The 22500-nt window shown below is 46.6% G+C and overlaps 4 protein-coding genes across 7 annotated transcripts in view; 2 read left to right on the top strand and 2 right to left on the bottom strand.

Moving 5' to 3' along the window:
- The window catches only part of abcf3 (ATP-binding cassette, sub-family F (GCN20), member 3), a 10343-nt gene extending 2184 nt beyond the window's left edge, over positions 1–8159 (top strand). For both annotated transcript variants that reach the window (XM_084351249.1, XM_084351250.1), the window contains exons 3-21: positions 185–261; positions 371–426; positions 639–736; positions 840–962; positions 1044–1310; positions 1708–1788; positions 3262–3321; positions 3447–3503; positions 3682–3704; positions 3812–3867; positions 3969–4169; positions 4541–4617; positions 4860–4904; positions 5044–5176; positions 5408–5496; positions 5879–5970; positions 7176–7308; positions 7389–7476; positions 7616–8159. In XM_084351249.1, coding sequence (XP_084207375.1) covers positions 185–261; positions 371–426; positions 639–736; positions 840–962; positions 1044–1310; positions 1708–1788; positions 3262–3321; positions 3447–3503; positions 3682–3704; positions 3812–3867; positions 3969–4169; positions 4541–4617; positions 4860–4904; positions 5044–5176; positions 5408–5496; positions 5879–5970; positions 7176–7308; positions 7389–7476; positions 7616–7774 — 1915 coding nt within the window. In that variant the 3' untranslated portion in view covers positions 7775–8159. The remainder of the gene's footprint in view (positions 1–184; positions 262–370; positions 427–638; positions 737–839; positions 963–1043; positions 1311–1707; positions 1789–3261; positions 3322–3446; positions 3504–3681; positions 3705–3811; positions 3868–3968; positions 4170–4540; positions 4618–4859; positions 4905–5043; positions 5177–5407; positions 5497–5878; positions 5971–7175; positions 7309–7388; positions 7477–7615) is intronic.
- Positions 8160–9447: 1288 nt separating this feature from the next.
- LOC311256322 (uncharacterized protein) lies at positions 9448–13687 on the bottom strand. 2 transcript variants are annotated; one of them, XM_084351258.1, is made up of 6 exons: positions 13590–13687; positions 12554–12763; positions 11504–12100; positions 11346–11422; positions 11028–11267; positions 9448–10443 (listed from the first exon to the last, which is right to left on the bottom strand). In XM_084351258.1, the coding sequence occupies exons 2-6, from the start codon at positions 12756–12758 to the stop codon at positions 10186–10188; spliced, it is 1377 nt and encodes a 458-aa protein (XP_084207384.1). In that variant the 5' UTR covers positions 12759–12763; positions 13590–13687; the 3' UTR covers positions 9448–10185. The 2 variants fall into 2 exon arrangements, with proteins under 2 accessions (XP_084207384.1, XP_084207385.1); XM_084351259.1 differs by lacking the exon at positions 12554–12763.
- LOC311256330 (dual specificity protein phosphatase 14) lies at positions 12953–16985 on the top strand. 2 transcript variants are annotated; one of them, XM_084351278.1, is made up of 3 exons: positions 12953–13368; positions 13895–16403; positions 16520–16985. In XM_084351278.1, exons 2-3 carry the CDS (start codon positions 16093–16095, stop codon positions 16746–16748), a joined length of 540 nt encoding a protein of 179 aa, XP_084207404.1. In that variant the 5' UTR covers positions 12953–13368; positions 13895–16092; the 3' UTR covers positions 16749–16985. The 2 variants fall into 2 exon arrangements, with proteins under 2 accessions (XP_084207404.1, XP_084207403.1); XM_084351277.1 differs by having other exon boundaries at positions 12954–13368; positions 16087–16403.
- Positions 16986–17125: 140 nt separating this feature from the next.
- Positions 17126–18998, bottom strand: polr2d (RNA polymerase II subunit D). The gene is made up of 4 exons (XM_084351280.1): positions 18691–18998; positions 17935–18115; positions 17750–17845; positions 17126–17358 (listed from the first exon to the last, which is right to left on the bottom strand). The coding sequence occupies exons 1-4, from the start codon at positions 18767–18769 to the stop codon at positions 17280–17282; spliced, it is 435 nt and encodes a 144-aa protein (XP_084207406.1). The 5' UTR covers positions 18770–18998; the 3' UTR covers positions 17126–17279.
- Positions 18999–22500: the final 3502 nt, after the last annotated feature.

The following is a 22500-nucleotide window of genomic DNA, read 5'->3' as shown; positions in this document are numbered from 1 at the left end:
AGGAATAACGTTGTTTGTGTGTGTGTGTGTGTGTGTGTGTGTTGAAACAGGACTAACGTGTTGTGTGTGTTGAAACAGGAATAACGTTGTGTGTGTGTGTGTGTGTGTGTGTGTGTGTGTGTGTGTGTGTGTGTGTGTGTGTGTGTGTTGAAACAGGACTAACGTGTTGTGTGTGTTGAAACAGGAATAACCATCATGGCTCTCAGAAGCAGATGTTGTTGGACGCTCCGGTGCAGCTCTCTCAGATCTCTGCAGACAACGGTAACAAACATGCGGACATGATAACAGATGTTATCTCTGTGTTGTAACTTGTAATATTTGATATTTCCAGAATAAATATTTTACTGAGCGGCGTCTCCTCTGTGTTCAGTCACTACAGTACAAGATGTTCAGGGGATCTGGATGATGAAACGTGCTCAGAACACGGTGAGTCCATTTAAACAAGTTTCCCTTAAAATCTGCTCTAACTGTTTTTAGGGACTCAGATTTTAAATCTCATGTTCCCTGTAATGACTTCCTGTTTGGACGAAGGACAGCTGCCGCTGACAGGAAGTAAAAAGACAACAAAACCAGACTCACCTCTCTTTGATCATGTAACTAGTGTAATTAAACGCATCACTTCCTGTCTGTGTCTTCAGACGGTGGACGCAAAGAAACTGGAGAAGGCCGAGGCGAAGCTGAAAGCCAAACATGAACGCAGGAACGAGAAGGACTCTCAGAAGGGCTCCAGCCCACTGTCAGTACACACCTGTCCTCGCCTTTTCTTACCTGTCCTTGCCTGTCCTTACCTGTCCTTACCTGTCGTCACCTGTACACACCTGTCCTCTGTTGTCTCTCAGAGTCCTGGAGGAGGCGTCGGCCAGTCAGGCCAGCAGTAAGAAGGACAATCGAGTCGACCAATCAGGGAAGAATCGCAGCTACGACATCCGCATCGAGAACTTTGATGTGTCATTTGGAGAGAGGTGAGCAGGGGGCGGAGCTTATCACAGGAATTAATGTTCATTTAAAAAGGATCAACAAGACAAATATATTTCTGTCTGCAGGTGTTTGCTGCAGGGGGCGGAGCTGTCTCTGGCATTCGGCCGGCGGTATGGTCTGATTGGTCGGAACGGTCTGGGGAAGACAACGTTGTTGAAGATGTTGGCGAGTCGTAACCTCCGCGTCCCGGCTCACATCTCAATCCTCCATGTGGAACAGGAAGTGGCCGGAGACGAGACGGCGGCGCTGCAGAGCGTTCTGGAGAGCGACACGCTGAGGGAGGGGCTGCTGGGAGAGGAGAAGACGCTCAACGCTCGCATCGCCAACGGAATGTAAGACAGACTCACACTGAGTGAATATGACGAAGCATCAGTCAAAAGTTCAGTCGACTCATTTATTGATTTATTTGTGTCAAAGGGCAGAAAACAGGATAAAAACACGACACATACAAAATGTGAGCTCTGTGCACGGAGACGAAGAAGACGGAACCTAAAACGTAGATTCTGAACACAGACACTCAGATTTAGAAGCACCGACCAATGACAGCACAGGAAGGATGGATGATGTCACTGTGACATCACTGACTAACTGTGGTTTTGTTCTGTCATCAGGTAGAAATGTTTAACCTTTATGCCCTCAGTTTGTTCTAACACTACAGTACCCATGAGCCTCAGCGGCTGTTGCTATGGAGACACCGTAGTGACGTCAGAATTTGTGTTTTTGTCTCAGGGCTGACGGGACGGAGAGCGTTCGACTTTCAGAGATCTACGGCAAGCTGGAGGAGATTGAGGCCGACAAAGCTCCGGCACGGTAACTATGGCAACCACACAGCCTCACTGATGACGACCTTCAGATCTGATTAGATGCCTTTCTGATTGGCTCTACAGTAGGGCTGCAATTAACGACTATTCATCGACTACTGTAACGACTAGTTGACTAGTCAGATTATGAATTATTGAAAACAATGGCTCTTATTTATTATAGTGGCAGAAGCAATAAAATAACGCCAAGACATCTCCGTCTGCACATACAGTCATAGGCTAGCTACTAGCATGGAGCTAACTATCTGACCGAGGTGCGTCTGAGTCTTCTAAAATGTGTTTCCTCTTCAAATGCTCATGCATTGCTGAGGTGGCCCCACGGTGCACGAGTTTCATCTTACACATTTTGCATGTGACCGTTTTCTTTGTTGTGTCCAGGATGAAATGTTCACAAACTTTGGACCTTTTATTTTGCGTTGGCGTCACTTTAGCCACTTCCATGTTGCTCCTGTTCCCGGTCACAAGTGTGCATGTGCTGTCAGTGCGGCAACGAGTTGGGAAAAGTGAGATGTCTCACTCTGAGCTAGTTCAATTGGCTACGGTGAAACATTGTTAAGCGTGGCATCGCATGCTGCGGGATACACACACGCTGACGTCACTAACGACTAGTCGTTGCACCCCCAACCTGACAGAGATGCAAGGGTAAAACATCAATGGCCTCTAGAGGGCATTCAAGGACTGGCCAGACATGAGTTCAAAGTTCAGTCAGGTAAAACCAAAATAACTTGAGACAGAAATAATGGGCGCAACAACTTACTGGGTGCATCAAAGTGTGCCAGCAAACATTGAAATGCGTGGTTCTCCACAATATTAAACGGCAGGTCGGCCAGCACGATAAACTCCATAAGTGTCCTTGTGCCACCCCTTGCCTTCTCACTGTCACGGCTATACGGACGGGTACTGCCTAAAGTAGTTGCTTTAGCATCCGTTTCGGAGTTTGTTTCTCTTTTTCCACGCTCCGTTTCTTGAATCCAGGTGCCTGATCAAATTTGTCGTGTTGGGGCATTTTGCAGATGCTCCCCCACAAGGTACTCTAGTGTTGCACGGATGGCGGGTGGCTTGGGTTGTGTCGGCCTCATTCTCTTTGGGGGCTCCCGCACTGCCGGTGTGTTTGTTTGAATCCGACAGCTAATGATTCAAGATTCAAAAAACTTTATTGTCCGTCACATCGTGACAGGGCTCAAAACTAGCTGTCGGGTTCGGGCAGCGTGTCGGTGGTGTGGAGCTTCTTCGGAGTGGGTGGGACGGGTCGGACACAGGCCGTCTGCAATCTGTGCAACGGGAGCATCTGTGGGGAGTTTCAGCACGACAATGACGTCATTGATCGGATCGGCGAATTAAGACATGACAGCCGATCTCACAAATTGCATAAAATGCAAAATATTGGCCGATCCGATAAAGCTGATCAGATCTGCGGAAAGCCTAGATGTGACTGAGATTGACATCTGTCTCATCCAATCAGAGCCTCCGTCATCCTGGCTGGTCTCGGATTCTCTCCCAAAATGCAACAGCAGACCACCAAGTGAGTACACACACACACACACACACACACACACATAGGTAAGGGGTAATGAAAGGAAAGAGATAAGTTTATTTTTTATCTTAATCTCTGTGTGTGTGTGTGTGTGTGTGTGTGTGTGTGTGTAGGGAGTTTTCAGGAGGATGGAGGATGAGGTTGGCGTTGGCTCGCGCTCTGTTTGCTCGGTGAGTTTCATTCTTCTGTTTCTTTCCATATAAACATCTTCAGTCAGTCATGGTTGTTTATTCATGTTACACATGAGTGTGTACAAGTACACGTGTGTGTGACCACGTTCTCCAGTCCACATGATTGACAGCTGACTAACAGATCATTGATTTAATTTTGTTTGTTTGTTTTCACCAGACCGGACCTGCTGCTGCTGGACGGTGAGTGACTGCTTCTGGACACAACTACAATACACACTGGTGTTAGCAGTAGTATTGTTGTAGTATTGTTGTAGTATTCTGATGTATTCTTCCTGTGTGTGTTTCAGAGCCGACCAACATGTTGGATGTCAGAGCCATCCTGTGGTTGGAGAACTACCTGCAGGTCTGTAACATGACTCACTTTAATGCTAGCATTCCTCATTGAAAACAATGAGAACAGTTAGCCAAGAGCTAACAGGTCATAACTAACACCTCCTCCCACAGACGTGGCAGTCCACCATCTTGGTCGTCTCCCACGACAGAAATTTCCTCAACGCCGTGGTAACAGACATCATCCACCTGCACTCCCAGAGGCTGGACAGTTACCGTGGCGACTACGAAAACTTTATTAAAACCAAAGAAGACAGACTGAAGAACCAGCACAGAGAGTACGAGGCCCAGCTGCAGTACAGACAACACATACAGGTACAACTACTGCACTACAGACAACACATACAGGTACAACTACTGCACTACAGACAACGCATACAGGTACAACTACTGCACTACAGACAACGCATACAGGTACAACTACTGCACTACAGACAACACATACAGGTACAACTACTGCACTACTGACAACACATACAGGTACAACTACTGCACTACAGACAACACATACAGGTACAACTACTGCACTACAGACAACACATACAGGTACAACTACTGCAGTACAGACAACACATACAGGTACAACTACTGCACTACAGTCTTCATTTAGTGGAATGAGGGTCACATGATGCGGCTGTTTTCCCAGAATGCATTGTGTCACTGATGCTGATGTGTTCGTGTTTCAGGTGTTTATCGACAGATTTCGTTACAATGCAAACAGAGCTGCTCAGGTCCAGAGCAAACTTAAACTGCTGGAGAAGCTGTGAGTATTAGTACACCTGACACACCTGGGCTGACACACACCTGCGTGCTGCTGGTAGAAAACTGTTAATTGTTGTTGGTTTTAGACTTTAACATGTCACTGTAACGTCCACCTGGACTCAGATCTACCTGATCAGACAGGTGTTGTTCCCAGCAGCTGCAGGTGTTTGTCAGGTATGTCTCTTTACTTTGTCCTGTACCTGTACCTGTCGATCCTCCCTGAATGTGTTGTTTTCTCTGCAGACCTGAACTGAAGCCCTTGGAGAAAGAAACTGAGGTCACTTTAAGGTAAGAAGATGAACTTCAGTCACTAATGGTCCTTAGAGGATAGATTATAACACCTGTAGTGACACCTGGATTTAATATTTAACACCAGCAACAGCTCAAACATCTACTCATTGTTTTTTTCATCCTTTTCTTCTTGCAGGTTTCCAGATAACTTTGAGAAGTTGTCTCCTCCCATCCTGCAGCTGGACGAAGTTGAGTTTTATTACTCTGCAGACCAGCGGCTCTTCTCTGGACTCAACCTGTCAGCTGACCTCGACTCCCGCATCTGCATCGTACGTGTCATCAGTAAAATCAACCAATCAGTGACTGATTGATGTCATATGGATATAGAAATATACATTAAGTGGAGTCACATCTTTACGATCCAGAGAGTTTAGGCACAAGTTAATGAGAAATACTTTCTTTAACATTAAAATATAATCTTAACATCACTGATCATCCTGATCAATAATGCAGAATCAGGACTGTTTGGAGTTCACGTATCGTGTTGTGTTTGCTGTCAGGTCGGTGAAAACGGTGCTGGTAAATCGACCATCCTCAAACTACTGATGGGCGAGTTGACGCCGGTCAACGGAGTCAGACAATCTCACAGGTGAGACGACCAACGGACCAATCAGAGCAGTTACCTCAAGTTGTTTACCTGACGTGTTGCTGTTAAGGGAACTGTTCCCAGAGAAACATTTACATGCTTCATACAGGGAGCTGTATATAAATCTCTGATAGGGAACCATTGACATGCTGTTGGCAAGTAGCAGTTAAGATTCTGATTATAGGAAACGTGTAATAAACTGTTTATAGAGAGCAGACTTTTAGAGAAGCATGTATGTTATATTTTTTGGGAACTGTTATAGAGATATTTATATACCATTACATGTAATCATTCATGTACCCTATATAGAGCCGTATTTGGTGAAGATGTTTTTATAGCTGCTGTTAACTGGAGTTTGTTTGCTGCTGGTTCAATTTCTTATCAGGAGCTTGAAGATCGGTTACTTCAGTCAGCATCACGTGGACCAGCTGGACCTGAACGTCTGCTCTGTGGAGCTGCTTCTCAACAGGTTCCCCGGTAATCAAGGAACCTACAACAACTATAACAATAATAACAAACCGAGTCTCAGTTCAGTCCTCAGGGAAGCAGCTTCTGTTTGTACTGTTTAGGGAACGGTTTACATTCTGTTAAGAGGTTCTGTTTAGGAATTGTTGAATCCGTTTTTTTAGGTTCTTTTGAAAAAACTTTAAATGAGCTCTTTAGGGAATAGTGTACTCTGTTAAGGTAACAGTTTACTCTGCGTAGGGAACAGTTAACTCTATTTAATGAACAGTTTACTCTGTGTAGGGAACAGTTAACTCTATTTAATGAACAGTTTACTCTGTGTAGGGAACAGTTAACTCTATTTAATGAACAGTTTACTCTGTGTAGGGAACAGTTTACTCTATTTAATGAACAGCTTACTCTGTGTAGGGAACAGTTTACTCTGTGTAGGGAACAGTTAACTCTATTTAATGAACAGTTTACTCTGTGTAGGGAACAGTTAACTCTATTTAATGAACAGTTTACTCTGTGTAGGGAACAGTTTACTCTGTGTAGGGAACAGTTAACTCTATTTAATGAACAGTTTACTCTGTGTAGGGAACAGTTTACTCTATTTAATGAACAGTTTACTCTGTGTAGGGAACAGTTTACTCTGCGTAGGGAACAGTTTACTCTGTGTAGGGAGCAGTTAACTATTTAATGAACAGTTTACTCTGTGTAGGGAACAGTTTACTCTGCGTAGGGAACAGTTTACTCTGTGTAGGGAACAGTTTACTCTATTTAATGAACAGTTTACTCTGTGTAGGGAACAGTTTACTCTATTTAATGAACAGTTTACTCTGTGTAGGGAACAGTTTACTCTATTTAATGAACAGTTTACTCTGCGTAGGGAACAGTTTACTCTGTGTAGGGAACAGTTTACTCTATTTAATGAACAGTTTACTCTGTGTAGGGAACAGTTTACTCTGTGTAGGGAACAGTTTACTCTATTTAATGAATAGTTTACTCTGTGTAGGGAACAGTTTACTCTATTTAATGAACAGTTTACTCTGCGTAGGGAACAGTTTACTCTGTGTAGGGAACAGTTTACTCTATTTAATGAACAGTTTACTCTGTGTAGGGAACAGTCACTGAAATGTGACAAAGCTCCTCAGTCATGTAGTGTTGTGACCCAGAGATTCTGATGTATGTGTGTGTGTGTGTGTGTGTGTGTGTGTCTGTGTCTCTCTGTCTCACAGGTCGGACGGAGGAGGAGTACCGCCACCAGCTGGGAGGTTACGGTATCACCGGAGAGCTCGCCACGAGGCCTGTCGCCAGTCTGTCAGGAGGACAGAAGAGCAGGGTGGCCTTCGCACAGATGACCATGCCATGGTAAGAGTTCAGCTGGTTGTGATGATGATGATGGTGGTGGTGATGATGGTGATGATGAATGTCGTCTGTCTGTCCTTCAGTCCAAACTTCTACATCCTGGACGAGCCGACCAATCACCTGGACATGGAGACCATTGAGGCTCTGGCTAAAGCTCTCAACAAGTTCAAGGTGTGTGACATCACAGTGACATCATCAAACATTTTGTTTCTTAACTCCTTGAGCTCCAAGCTGCCTCTTGTTTCTGTTGTGTAATTGGAGAGGTGTGTCTCAGGTGTGTTTCCTCAGTGTGTGATGTCATGTGTTTCAGGGCGGGGTCATCCTGGTGTCCCACGACGAGCGTCTGATCCGGTTGGTGTGTAAGGAGCTGTGGGTGTGTGAAACTGGGAAAGTTCGACGCATCGACGGCGGCTTCGACGAATACCGAGACATCTTGCACGAGCAGTTCAAGAAGGAGGGTTACCTGTGAGGCCCCACCCACTGCTGACAGACCCGCCCACCACTAACATAAACCCCACCCCCTCCATAACAACACCTGTCATAGCAGCCAACTGGCCGTCAGAGCAGACTGGAGGACGTTTTCTTCTCTGAACTGTCTAACTCCTGCTTCAGGTGATGATGTGCTGCGAGCTGATTGGTTGTTCACCTAATGAGGTCACAGTGAACTCTGGAAGAGGAGAAGTCATCATGAACGATTTGGAGTTTATTTAAAGTCAAACAGCCGTCTGTCGTCACTTTAAACCTGGTGTTGTTTTGTATCATCGAGTCGTGGAGCTTTTCTCAGATTAAAGGACTTAAACGTTAAACAAACGTTATATTAATATTCAGAGACGAATAAATACCATCAGATCACGTGCTCAGACTCTCTCTTTACCTGGTTTAATAAAGTTCATCCATCAGTTTATTATTATTATTATTATTATTATTATTATTATTAATGACAGAAGCAGAGCTGCTGCGACAGAAACAAGGAGGAAGTAAATGTTTTACAACAATCAAAAATGTCTACTAGCTTTAAAATCAACTTCTCGGACACAAATATATATATATATATATATATATATCATATATATATAATAGTATGTATGCACAGACACATAATCCAGCCCTCCTCTAAGACAAACTGTGGCTGAGGATCATATGATGGTGATTGTGTTCAGTGAGAAACTGTCTCTGAGACTTCACGTCATTGTTGTCGTAGATAATTCAGAAATCTTTTCACTGTACTCGCCCTGTTAGTCTTTTCCCATGAAGAAGAAATTACTCTTCTGGCCAATGACAGCCCTCTTTCCTAAAACATGTTGTTTACTTGTGAGTTATGATCTGCCGGATATGAACCAAGTCTGAAAGCTTTGAGCTGTTGTTATTCGCTCTCGCTCTCAGTTCTCTGTCAGAGACGTGTCCACACCTGGTAACGCTGTTACACTACAGGATTTGAAGGTGTGTGCTGGCTGCTCCTCTGTTAATCCTCTGTGGCTTCATTTGACTCTTCTTCTGCTCAAAGTGAAAGGAAACTTCTACTTTAACCTACTGAAGGCCAAAAACACACAACACGCTTCAAAAAACACCAGAAGCAACGGTGAGACAAGAAAACTCAAACAAGACATAATAACTCTGGGACAGCTGGAGACTTTTCAGGACTTGTGATGAATCACTGAGTCACTTTTGATGTTTTTTGGGACATTTTGACATTTCTGGGCATAACTCCTGCTAGACAGATGCCTTTTTGCATGGAATTTGTTGAGTGATGACCTGATGATGTGTGGGCAGGAACAAGACTCATCAGAGGTCCTGATTGAAGATATTTCAGGTCTGTAGCTCATTTGGTTCTGATATCGAGTTTCTTGTCTTGTTCTGACAGTTCTGATGTTCTTGGGCATAACTTCCGCTAGAAAGGTCTTTTCTGAGGAGAAGGAACACTTTTGCTGCAAATAAGGCAGAAATGCAGCAGGAATCTGCTTATTGTGTAAATGTGGACGTGAATACGTTCATTTTAGCCGTCAGCGTGTTCTGACCCGTTAACTTCTAATGTGACAGCCTCAACATCTGGAGCTCTGAAACACAAACCTCCATCCTGAAGATTTAAAGATGATAATCACAAACTAGATTCAAGAATAATAAAGGACACACTGAGGTTAGTCAGCCAAACTAAATGATCTTTATTGATTGATTATCATCTGTGATGAACACCAACAGAATATAATCAGTTTGTTGTATTAACTGAAATAAACCACACGTCAGGGTTTAAAGGACACGACACATTGTGTAGACCAGTAAACGTCACACAGAACTTTTAATGGATAAACGTGCAGCGAACTCTTCAAACTACATAAAGTTCTGTCAGAGCGAGACGAGCCGGGCCGAGCAGATAAAAGTCAAATAAAACATGTTGTTCCTGTGGAGAAAAAGCACAACGTGACACGTGGGTTAACAAGGTGAGAGGAGGTGAGTCGACTCTTTACAACAGCTGCTGTAGCTGCACGGCTTTGATTTAATGTAACAGTGTAACAAGTTCACGTGTGTGTAACGAGTCTCTCAGCTGATCGGTGGAGTCAACTTCTAGCAGAAACTCTGAACATCACCTGGTTACCATGGTGATCCAGCCAGGTTAAAACAGAACCACGTTTATGATTCAGGAAGCTGACGTCAGCTCGACCTGCAGCCTCTGTTGACCCGACGTTTGAAATGACCCGATACTGTTGAGTTTAAAGTTTAAACAGGAGAAATACTGTGAGGAAACCCAGAGACAGCTGCCATTATTAAGAAGACACATCTGGTTTGTCCCAACTACAGGATGGTACAGGGACATCGTCCCGTCCGTCCTGAGGAACATGAGACAGAAAGTCCTCTCCTCTGATCACTCCTCAGTCCGGTCTGTCTCTACAGCTCTGGTGTCCAGCCTGCTGCTGTGTCCTGCAGTCTCTTCTGTCTCAGGTGAGGCAGGATGGCGTCCCTGTAAAACATCTCCAGTTTGGACACCGTCTCCTCCCACAGGTCGGGGTCAAAGGTCACCGGGACGATGGCCGTCTCCTTCAGAGTGAAGACAACAAGGTCGGCCTGCTGCAGCCCTGTCACCGCCAGCTGGACCTGGATCTGTGTGAAGTAACTGTGAGACGTCTTCAGACTGTAGACCGGAGCCTGGGACAGAGAGGACGTTAGAAACATGGAGAGGATATTAGAGACAAGAAGTGAGGACGATAGAGACAAGAAGAGATAAGAGGAGAGGACAATAAAGAAGAGGAGAGGACCACTGACAATGGAGAACAGGAAGAAAGACGGACCAGATATCAAGGACATTGGCTGTGTCCCTATTCAGGGTCTGCATCCTTTGAAGGCCAATTACGTTACAACGCTGCGCGAAGGCCGTCCCAATTCGAAGGCTCCTTCAAATGCAGCCTTCTTTTCCCTCTTTTTGGAGGACGCACCGCTACTATCCTTCGCAGCCTCCCATATCCCAAGATCCTTTGTGCACCCGAAAACAGAAGAAGGAAAGAAAGAAAGAAAATGGCGACATCAAGTGGTGTAGATCGTCACTTTCGTGGGCCTGGGCGGCAGAAATCGTGACGTAAGGGGCGGGAACATCTGGTGACGCAACCACGAAATCTCCGAAGGCTGGACCGTCCCATTAACAACGGTTGACACGGCCTTCGAAGGATGCAGCCCCTGAATTGGGACACAGCCATTGAAAACAAGCAGAGGACAGACAGTTGTGGATGTTTTACCCGTCCGTCCTGCTCCTGTATCTGCAGACAGAAGGCGGGGTCGTCCCTGCAGGCGTCCTCCACCCGTCTGTGTCTGTGTTTGTAGGGACACTTCACCTCCAGGCAGAGCAGCCATTGGCCGGTCCGGCTGTCCTTCACGATGCCATCAGGACTCGCAGCCAACCAGGGCCGCTGAGAGTCGATGAAGAGGCCGCAGTCCTGAACCGAGACCGAGTGCCCGGACTGAGCGCTCTTCAGTCTCTGAAAGATGACATCATCATCATCAATATGCTAATGAGGTCTGATATTAATATGACACACCTGTCCACTCTGACCCACCTGATACCTGTGGACCACCTCGGCCTCCATGTCGACCCCCCAGCTCATGGCTCTGGTCTGGACTCTGGGCCGCTCACCTGTTGATCAATAATGACAGCGATCGTTAGTTTGATCCTGAAGACTAGAACCACTTCAGGTGTGTCAGGGGCGTGGCCTACCTGTGACAGCAGCCAGGTAGGAGGTGGGTGGGGTCTCGCTCTTGCCGTTGACAAAGCGGCAGTGAGCGATGCTGTGAGCCACCGAGGCCGTGATCCGGTTCTTCCTCCAGGTGAACCAGTTCTGATTGGTTCTCTGTCCACGTGTCAGAACCTCCACGTCCTCCACAACACACCTGTCCACCTGGACCCCCAGACCCAGAGGAATCTGATCTGGTGTGGGAGGGGCTCTGTCAGGGTCCTGGCCCGGTGTTTGTGGAGGATCTGGATCTGAAGCAGGTCTCTGAACCGGTTTCTGAGCGCTCCATTTCTGTTTCGGTCCTCCACCAGGACGCGGTCTCACAACAGGAAGTGGATCATCCTGAGCCGTCTGCTCCTGGACTGCCTGACTGTCAGTCTGAGGGGGGCGCACCCGAGCAGGTCTGCTCTTCTGGTTTTGACTGGTTCTGGTCTTGGCTCGTGCCCCCTCTGCAGGTGTCTGGATCTGGATGGTCGGATGGTATTTGACCTTCGGGATGATGATGGTGTTCTGGGCCTGACCCGTCGCAGGTGCTTTCAAGGTGGACTGGTCTCTGTTCTGATTCTGCGTCTTCATGTTGTCTACATCAGAACAGGAACAGAAACTGGTTTATGGATCGGGATCAGTTAAGACTTTTCAAAAACCACAGAATGAAATTTCACATTTTAACAAAGTGAACATTCAGTCGCGTTGACGCCCCCTGCTGGTGACGCTCCTATGGTGTATTGGTTGTGAGGACATCTATTGTGAAAAACTGTAAAATGGCGGCTGGTTTATTTCAGCCTCAGTCTGAATCAGGACTGAACAGTTGATACTGTCAGACTGATTCATAGACCATCTTTGTTTCTGACGATTAAACACTTCCCACCAAACTCAGTTCAGAAAGTGTCAGATTTAAACAATCCTCACTATCGTGTTTTAAGTCAACTCAACCTGAAGCCTCTGTAACAGCAGCTGGAGGCCCAGTACTTCAGAATAAAACACCTGTCGGAGGAAACATCTTAAATACTGCGATAGAGCCCAGGGTTACACACTCCTCTGCTCCTGGACTGCCTTCTTCTCTGTCTGAGCGGGGCACCCAGGAGCAGGTCTGCTCTTCTGGTTTCTACTGTTTCCGGTTTTGGTTCGTGCTCCGCCTGCAGGTGTCTGGATCTGGATGGTTGGGTGGTATCGGACCTTCGGGATGGTGACAGCTGCTGGTGAGCTGAGCTGGTCTCTGTTCTGATTCTGCATTTTCATGTCGTCTACATCAGAACCAGAACAGAAAGTGGTTTATGGATCACGATTCTAAAACATTAAGATATGAAGACATTTCCCCCCCTTTTTTTTTAGGAGTCACAACACAATTTGGTTGTGAGGACTTTTATTGTGAAGAAGTGTAAAATGGCGGCCGGAAGTGGTGGCCGACTGTTTTTTTTAAGCCTCAATCTAAATCAGGACTGAACAGCTGAGACTGTCAGACTGATTCATAGACGATCTCTGAATGCTTGGACGACTAGAAACTTCCCACCAAACTCAGTACAGAAAGTGTCAGATTTAGAAAATCTTCGACCTGTGGGCTCAACAGACTCATCAGCTGAGCCGCTGTGAGGTTATCACATTGTGAGGAGACGATCTTGTGTTCGGCATCAACTCTGCAGAGCAGCACCGCGTACCCACACTACATGTTCTGATCCAGCTCAGTGTCGTCTGTAAGCCCAGCTCGACGGAGCGCAGTCAGGGGCGTTGACTGAATGAGTCAACCCGACCCGGAGCTTTGTAACGCGAGCCGGAGGCCGAACACCTGAGAGGAAACGCTCTTCACGGGAAACACCTGAACTACTGTGATTTAACCAAGAAGCACGCAAGGGTGAGGACGGAAGTATTAAAGTGATAGTTTTGAATGAAGTTTGGTCTAAACCTGTCGGCGCAGCTAGGCTCCCGTATAAATCGCGAGTTTTTAGTTTTTATGTGTGGTTATTATTAGTTATCTAGTTACTAACTGTTGTAATCAGATCCTGTGACTGACCTGCAGCAACGACATGCACAGGTGAGTTTATCCGTCTAGTTTAGAAACAGAGCAGATCTTACCTGCGTGAAGTCAGTCTGTGAAGAGGAAGTGAGTCTGTTTAACTGTGACTCATTATCATGTGACACACTGTGTGCGTGTGCGAGAGTGTGTGTGTGTGTGCGTGTTTGTGTGTGTGGACATGTCTGTGAACAGACTATTGATCCTTTGAGACTCGCTGCCTTTGTAGTTTTAATTAAACTACATATCTTTGATCCAGTGAGCCGCCATGTTGGACTTTTAGGCCGCTTTAACACTTTTCATCAGACAGATGAATAAATACGAGAATAATAATAGAACAAAAACACGATCTTCTCTTGTTTTGTAGATTTCAAGAAAGCATTCGACTCAATTGGGCATCATGGTCTGTTTCTGAAATTATTAGAAAAAGGTATTGGAGGAAAAATCTACGACATCATCAAAACAATGTACATAAATAATAAATGTGCTGTAAAAACTGGAACCATGGAAACAGACTTCTTCCCCCAAAGTAGAGGCGTGAAGCAGGGCTGCAGTCTGAGCCCCACCCTGTTCAACATCTACATCCACGAACTGGCTGAAGAGTCCGATATCCCTGGTCTCAGCCTCTCTGACAGAGAAGTCAAACGCTTACTATTTGCAGATGACCTCATACTGCTCGCTCCATCAAAGAGGCTCTACAAAACAACTAGACCACCTGCAGAAGTTCTGTCAGACCTGGGCCCTGACCGTCAACCTGGAAAAGACAAAGGTCATGGTCTTCCAGAAACGACCTGAGAGTCAGAAACCAACACCGGTTCCACCTGGACTCTACGGACACAGAACACACACAGCTACACATATTTAGGACTAAACATCACATCCACGGGAAACTTCAACCTGGCCATTAAAGATCTGCGAGACAAGGACAGAAGAGCTTTCTGGACAATAAAAAAACCTCAAACATGGACACACCTGTCAACATCTGGATCAGCATATTTCAGTCCATAATCGAACCAGTTATGTTGTATGGTAGTGAAGTGTGGGGCCCTCTCATGAACCAAGACCTTGAAAAATGGGACAAACACCCAATGGACAGCCGGCACACAGAGATCTGCAGAAGCATCAGAGTCCACAGGAACACAGGCGTGTCGGCTCGGTCCACACAGACACTTCCTGCTGCACTGTGACACACACAGACATCAGAACACAACTCCACAACATCACACACAACCACAACTTTCCACAAACTCTCAGAAATAGAAAAAACACAACACCTGCTGGGAGAGAAAGGAGCCACTGCTGCTTCTGTCCACGTGTTTGGAAAGTCATGTTCTGATGCTTTGGCAAAATTGTTCAAACGTTCATGCCAATAAAGCTCATTTGAATTTGAATGTAAATAAATACAGTCAGCAGCTGTCGTCAGGAAGGCCGAGCGGTGCACCGCGTTCAGGTCGCAGTCTCCTCTGGAGGCGAGGGTTCAAATCCCACTTCTGACAGATGTTTTTACCACCCGCACCATGTGAGCGGCGACAGTGACACATTATACTTCACTCCACTGCAGCCTGGAGGAAAATGTACTTTGTACTCCACTACATTTATTTTAAAACTGAAGTAACTTTACAGGTCAGTGATCCAGTTTCAACTAACACATCATCGATCAGATTGAACTGGGTTGATTTCTGGTCATGAATTCATAAAATACTCAGCGACATAAAGTTATTAAAATGAGCTCCGTCTTTATCAGCTGCAACATTAAACACATCAGTGCTCTTAAAACTTTTGATGTTAATACTTTTGTAATTATAAATGCAGTACTTTAACGTGTAACAGAGTATTTCTACTCTCGGGACTTCTTCACACCTCTGGACCTGTGAGTTCATTTGTTTTTCAGTTTTTAAGCAGTCGTTTCAATAAAAACAGAACAGGAAGGCAGAGTGTCCAAAAACATCAAGGATGAAGTTCAGTAATCTCCATAAATATTAAACGTTAGCTGGGTCACAATAATAATCGTCATCATCATCATCAATTTATTCATTTTGATACTTCTGAACCTGCTTAGCGACGGAGCGACCCATCAGAATTCTGAAATAGTGACAACACGTTCATAAAGGTTCTGATATCAAAATGAAATGTTTTAGAATGAACTGGTTTTTATTTATTTCAGCAGACTATAGAAGTAAATACATAAAGAAGAAACATTACATTTTGACTTTTTCTCATTAAAGTAGAAAAACATGAGGACGATCGAAGCTGAGATCTCAGATAATTAAAGGAAATGTTTATTTCTCTGATGTGAAATAACTGAGACCTGAACTCACCTGTCGACACTTTGATCAACAGAAAAGCCACTAACTGTTTTAATAATCAAATAATTGTTGCATTTTTCGAGGGTTAGTTTTCTCTTCGTCTTCCGACAACGTTCTTCAGGAGTCGGACATCTTGAATCTGGCTCTGCTTCACCTGAAGGGTCTCAAGGGGGAGTGGTTGGCTGAGTCCTCATCTTGTCTCACAGGTGCCGAGCCCTCGGTCTTGTCTCACAGGTGCTTTCCCTCCCTGCAGCAGGTGATGTCTGTGTCTCAGGTGTGTCCCGGTCTGTATCTCAGCGGCCTGGACTCGGCTCTGAACCTCAGCATCCTGTCCAGCAGGAACATCACACTCATCGTTAACGCCTGCGGCATGGAGGACGTGTCGTACCCTCAGCTGGACGGCCTGCAGGTCCTCCACGTCCCCGTCCAGGACCAGCCTCACGCCCCCCTCAGGTACTACTTCGACCCAGTGGCAGAACGGGTCCACAAGAACCAGACGGGAAGCACGCTGGTCCACTGCAGCGCCGGCAGGAGCCGATCCCCAGCTCTGATCATGGCCTACCTGATGAGGTGAACAGCACCTTCACCTGAGAGTCTGATTGGTCCTCTACAGCAGGCCAGTCCAGTAATATCTTGTTGTTGACTAGTACTGATGCTCCTGGATCTGATCTGTTCTGTGTTCACAGATTCTCAGGTCTGAGCCTCCGTCGGGCTCATGAAGTGGTTCTGGAGCAGCGACCGTTCATTCGACTCAACGCAGGATTCTGGAGGCAGCTGATGGACTACGAAAGGACTCTGTTCAGCAGGAACACGGTGAGGATGGTGAGGACGTCCAGCGGAGTCCTGCCTGAAGTTCTGCACGACTCTGAGGACACAAACGTCACTGCAGCAGCAGCGTACGTCGTCAACGTGTGACGGACTCAACAGACCGATGACACTACTGAAGAGCTGGTTTCTTTAAAGGACCAGTTCACTCAGGTAGTGATGAGTGAAACGGGTCGGACACACGACAGTTTATCAGTTGAAAGTTGAAGTTTGTTAGACTAGATTAACATTTAGTCTTCATTGTTCTGTTGGTCCGTCCCTCAGTCCAGTCTGACTTCCTGTCTCTGGCTCAGTGGTTTCGAAATAGTTTCATGTTTCTGTGTCGCTGTAGTTTGAATCAAACAAACAGGAAGTAGAGAAGATGTTGGGACTATTTTCAGCAGCGGATGAATCCACACGTATCAGAGTTGGTTCAGAGACGATGGAGGCGGAGTTTGTTTCTAACGTGACAGAATCAAATCGAGACGTTTTAAAAAAGACGAATCAAAATTTATTGTGACGTGAACAGGACACACTGTGATGTCATCAGATCACATGATCAGGATCAATCAGTTCAGTTCAGTCGCCTGGACAGAAAGAAAACATGAAAACTGGTCTGAGCAGGAGGACCTGGTCCTGGTCTCAGTACTGGAAGCTTCTCTTGGTCTGGATGTCGTCGAGGATCTGCTGCAGCTCCTCGTCCTCGAACCGACCCTCCAGACTGAACACACACACACACACACACACACACACACACACACCAGAGAGATTCAGCTGTTTGATTCATGAAACATGTTAAATTAAATAAATGATCATCCAAATACAATCACTGCAGTCGTGTTGTGATGTGGGTCAGGTGTGATGTGGTCCAGGTGTGATGTGGGTCAGGTGTGATGTGGTCCAGGTGTGATGTGGGTCAGGTGTGGTGTGGACCAGGTGTGATGTGGTCCAGGTGTGATGTGGGTCAGGTGTGATGTGGTCCAGGTGTGATGTGGGTCAGGTGTGATGTGGACCATGTGTGATGTGGGTCAGGTGTGGTGTGGACCAGGTGTGATGTGGACCATGTGTGATGTGGACCAGGTGTGATGTGGACCAGGTGTGATCAGACTCACCTGGGGATCAGGGCTTTGGCCTCTTCAGCAGCTTCAGGACACAGATTTGCTAAACTAGCCAACTCAAACTTGTGGAGCTTCTTCTGCAGGAGGAGACTGAGGAGAGAGAGGAAGGGGGACCAGTCAGATCTGGATCAGACCACAGAGACTCTAACAGAACCAGACGGTTCGAGGTGACCTCTGACCTGCGGACAGCTGTGATGGTCTCTCGGTTCTTGAAGCGGCTGAATCGGGCCGTGTAGTTCAGAGTCTTCATGAAGACCTCTGACAGCTCCTGCTCGTCCTCTGCGCTCTCGTTCTGCTGCTTCCGGTGCTCCAGCAGCATGTGGACCTCCGAGTTCAGCAGAGTCTCTGCGTTCTCAAACTCTGAGTCAACGAAAAGACAGACAGGGAGGGAGAGAGACAGACAGGCAGAGAGACAGGGAGGGAGGGAGACAGACAGGGAGAGGAGGACAGACAGGGAGAGGAGGGAGGGAGACAGACAGACAGAGAGACAGGGAGGGAGGGAGAGAGACAGACAGACAGAGGGGCAGACAGGGACGGAGGGAGAGAGACAGACAGAGAGACAGGGAGGGAGGGAGACAGATAGACAGACAGAGGGGCAGACAGGGAGGGAGGGAGAGAGACAGACAGACAGACAGAGGGGCAGACAGGGAGGGAGGGAGAGAGACAGACAGACAGACAGAGGGGCAGACAGGGAGGGAGGGAGAGAGACAGGGAGAGGAGGACAGACAGAGAGACACATGGATGGACGGACAGACAGACAGGCGGAGGGGGAAGACAGACAGGGAGAGGAGGCCAGGTAAACAACGTTAGTTTCATTCATGAGGACGCACAGTGTGACGTTACGGAGCGTGGACGTGATGACGTGAACACATAAGCGTCTGTACTAAGATTAAAAGCTTCACATTAGTTCATTAATAACCGTGATGATGTCAGACCTTTAGGAAACAGCAGCTGCGACGCGTCCTCTTCAACATCACCGACATGCGGAGGAGCCGCGCCGCCTCCACCCGCCATGACACACAACAGAGCCGGCTAACGGCTAACAGCTAACAGTCAGCGAGCACCAGAAGAGACACAAAATGTCGGACAGTAACAGCAGCCTGTGTGCAGGTGACACAGAGCGGCGGGCTGAGGAGGAGCAGCGAGGAGGAGCAGCGAGGAGGAGCAGTGAAGCTGCTGTCGTCTGAATAACGGACAAAGTATCAGCGCCACAACACAAAGAGTCACTTCCGGGTCGGAAACAATCACTTCCGCTCTGTCATATCTTTCAGAATAAAAGCAGGCGGACAATGTTTGAGTCAGACTGATCATATCAGTTCAGTACGTTCAGTAAGATTTAATTTATTATTTATTTAGTGTAGTATTATCACTATTTTACGGAAGTAAAAGATCTGAACCAAAACAAAATTATTTTTAGATATTTCTTAGTTTCTTCCTGAAACTAATCCCATGATATTGTTATGTTATATAACGGTTACAAAAGATACTGTCTGTAAGTAATAAATCTATGTTTAATGAGTCAACTCGATAAAAGTGTTTTTTAAGGTAAACGAGAACAGATGATCTTTACACGTCACGGCCCTGAAAAGATTTGCGTTGGCCGGGAATCGAACCCGGGTCAACTGCTTGGAAGGCAGCTATGCTAACCACTATACCACCAACGCACATATGTGTCGTGTGGGATAGCTGAACTCGAACGAGGTCTTAAGATGACGCTCACAGTAGCTCTATTAACACCGTCCTCTGATCCTGCACCTCTTTTCTCCACATCCTCCTCTGTGTTAAAGTCTCAGATGCGGCGAGGGGTGAAATTTCACTGCTCCCCTGATGCACCTCCGGAGGTGTCAGAGGTAGAGTCAGAGGTAGAGTCAGAGGTAGTGTCAGAGGTAGTGTCAGGTAGAGTCAGAGGTAGAGTCAGAGGTAGTGTCAGGTAGAGTCAGAGGTAGTATCAGGTAGAGTCAGAGGTAGAGTCAGAGGTAGTGTCAGGTAGAGTCAGAGGTAGTATCAGGTAGAGTCAGGTAGAGTCAGAGGTAGTATCAGGTAGAGTCAGAGGTAGTATCAGGTAGAGTCAGAGGTAGAGTCAGAGGTAGTGTCAGGTAGAGTCAGGTAGAGTCAGAGGTAGTGTCAGAGGTAGAGTCAGAGGTAGAGTCAGAGGTAGTGTCAGGTAGAGTCAGGTAGAGTCAGAGGTAGTGTCAGGTAGAGTCAGAGGTAGAGTCAGAGGTAGTGTCAGAGGTAGTGTCAGGTAGAGTCAGGTAGAGTCAGAGGTAGAGTCAGGTAGAGTCAGAGGTAGTGTCAGGTAGAGTCAGAGGTAGAGTCAGAGGTAGTGTCAGGTAGAGTCAGAGGTAGTGTCAGGTAGAGTCAGAGGTAGAGTCAGAGGTAGTGTCAGGTAGAGTCAGAGGTAGTGTCAGAGGTAGTGTCAGGTAGAGTCAGAGGTAGAGTCAGAGGTAGTGTCAGGTAGAGTCAGAGGTAGTGTCAGGTAGAGTCAGAGGTAGAGTCAGAGGTAGTGTCAGGTAGAGTCAGAGGTAGAGTCAGAGGTAGAGTCAGAGGTAGTATCAGGTAGAGTCAGAGGTAGTGTCAGAGGTAGTGTCAGGTAGAGTCAGAGGTAGTGTCAGAGGTAGTGTCAGGTAGAGTCAGAGGTAGAGTCAGAGGTAGTGTCAGGTAGAGTCAGAGGTAGTGTCAGGTAGAGTCAGAGGTAGAGTCAGAGGTAGTGTCAGGTAGAGTCAGAGGTAGAGTCAGAGGTAGTGTCAGGTAGAGTCAGAGGTAGAGTCAGAGGTAGAGTCAGAGGTAGTGTCAGGTAGAGTCAGAGGTAGAGTCAGAGGTAGTGTCAGAGGTAGTGTCAGAGGTTGTGTCAGGTAGAGTCAGGTAGAGTCAGAGGTAGAGTCAGGTAGAGTCAGAGGTAGTATCAGAGGTAGTGTCAGAGGTAGAGTCAGAGGTAGAGTCAGAGGTTGTGTCAGGTAGTGTCAGAGGTAGAGTCAGAGGTTGTGTCAGAGGTAGAGTCAGAGGTTGTGTCAGGTAGTGTCAGAGGTAGAGTCAGAGGTAGAGTCAGAGGTAGAGTCAGAGGTTGTGTCAGAGGTAGAGTCAGGTAGAGTCAGAGGTAGAGTCAGAGGTTGTGTCAGAGGTAGAGTCAGAGGTAGAGTCAGAGGTAGTATCAGAGGTAGAGTCAGAGGTAGAGTCAGAGGTAGTATCAGAGGTAGAGTCAGAGGTAGAGTCAGAGGTAGTATCAGAGGTAGAGTCAGAGGTAGAGTCAGAGGTAGAGTCAGAGGTAGTATCAGAGGTAGAGTCAGAGGTAGAGTCAGAGGTTGTGTCAGGTAGAGTCAGAGGTAGAGTCAGAGGTTGTGTCAGAGGTAGAGTCAGGTTGTGTCAGAGGTAGAGTCAGAGGTAGAGTCAGAGGTAGAGTCAGAGGTTGTGTCAGAGGTAGAGTCAGGTAGAGTCAGAGGTAGAGTCAGAGGTTGTGTCAGAGGTAGAGTCAGAGGTAGTATCAGAGGTAGAGTCAGAGGTAGTATCAGAGGTAGAGTCAGAGGTAGAGTCAGAGGTAGTATCAGAGGTAGAGTCAGAGGTAGAGTCAGAGGTTGTGTCAGAGGTAGAGTCAGGTTGTGTCAGAGGTAGAGTCAGAGGTTGTGTCAGGTAGAGTCAGAGGTAGAGTCAGAGGTTGTGTCAGAGGTAGAGTCAGGTTGTGTCAGAGGTAGAGTCAGAGGTAGAGTCAGAGGTAGTATTTATTTATTTATTTATTTATTTATTTATTTCGGCATGTTATTAGACAGTCATCATCACACATCATCTTAGTTAAAATCAGATAGTACACATGGCCGAAAGGGAGTATCAGAGGTAGAGTCAGAGGTAGAGTCAGAGGTAGAGTCAGGTAGAGTCAGAGGTAGAGTCAGGTAGAGTCAGGTAGAGTCAGAGGTAGAGTCAGTGGCACTGTACAGATTTTAAGCCTTCTGAGTCAAAGTGACTGTGAGTTTGTGATTTTAGGCTGTATAAATAAAATTAATTTGATTTGATCTGAAGTTTGTGGATGAAGATCTAAAGCAGCTGACTGAGGTGAAAATGACATTAACCAAAGATTACATTCAGTGTACGTATATTTATGATCTCATGTTCAGAGGACCGATAATAAATTAAATGATTGAACCAAACTTCATCAATGTTTTGAATGTTGCACTCATTGATCACAGAAACATGAGAGCTGAAGGAATCACCTGAAGTCTGACATGATGGACATGTTGTGATTCATGTGGTTCACATGTGACCGTGTAAAGTATTAATAATCATCATATCTGTACTGCAGCAGATGTTCACCTGCTGTTTGAGTCACAGATGCAGATAATAAACTGGACTAATGAGCCTTTAATGAAGCTGCAGCTCCCTCTGGTGGACAGACAGGCAGACAGACAGACAGACAGACAGGCAGGCAGGCAGACAGACAGACAGACAGGCAGGCAGGCAGGCAGACAGACAGGCAGAGACAGGCAGACAGACAGACAGACAGGCAGGCAGGCAGGCAGACAGACAGGCAGAGACAGGCAGACAGACAGACAGACAAGCAGACAGACAGGCAGGCAGACAGGCAGAGACAGGCAGGCAGACAGACAGACAGACAGACAAGCAGACAGACAGGCAGAGACAGGCAGGCAGACAGACAGACAGACAGACAGACAAGCAGACAGACAGGCAGAGACAGGCAGGCAGACAGACAGACAGGCAGGCAGACAGGCAGAGACAGGCAGGCAGACAGACAGGCAGGC

Source organism: Pagrus pagrus, assembly GCF_965226575.1.
Source record: "Pagrus pagrus genome assembly, chromosome: 4".
NCBI lineage: Eukaryota > Metazoa > Chordata > Actinopteri > Spariformes > Sparidae > Pagrus > Pagrus pagrus.
Note: the sequence above shows the minus strand (reverse complement) of the source record. Positions and strands in the feature narration are given on the sequence as shown.

Excerpts from the sequence above, each read along its gene's own strand:
- LOC311256322 (XM_084351258.1), bottom strand. The coding sequence starts at position 12,758 with ATGAAAATGCAGAATCAGAACAGAGACCAGCTCAGCTCACCAGCAGCT. Across the intron at positions 12,101-12,553 it reads GGCAGTCCAGGAGCAGAGGA|ACAACATGAAGACGCAGAAT; the intron begins GTGTGTAACCCT and ends GTTCTGATGTAG. Across the intron at positions 11,268-11,345 it reads AGGTGGTCCACAGGTATCAG|AGACTGAAGAGCGCTCAGTC; the intron begins GTGGGTCAGAGT and ends GTCATCTTTCAG.
- LOC311256330 (XM_084351278.1), top strand. The coding sequence starts at position 16,093 with ATGTCTGTGTCTCAGGTGTGTCCCGGTCTGTATCTCAGCGGCCTGGAC. Across the intron at positions 16,404-16,519 it reads ATCATGGCCTACCTGATGAG|ATTCTCAGGTCTGAGCCTCC; the intron begins GTGAACAGCACC and ends CTGTGTTCACAG.
- polr2d (XM_084351280.1), bottom strand. The coding sequence starts at position 18,769 with ATGGCGGGTGGAGGCGGCGCGGCTCCTCCGCATGTCGGTGATGTTGAA. Across the intron at positions 17,846-17,934 it reads ACCATCACAGCTGTCCGCAG|TCTCCTCCTGCAGAAGAAGC; the intron begins GTCAGAGGTCAC and ends CTCTCTCCTCAG. Across the intron at positions 17,359-17,749 it reads GCCAAAGCCCTGATCCCCAG|TCTGGAGGGTCGGTTCGAGG; the intron begins GTGAGTCTGATC and ends GTGTGTGTTCAG.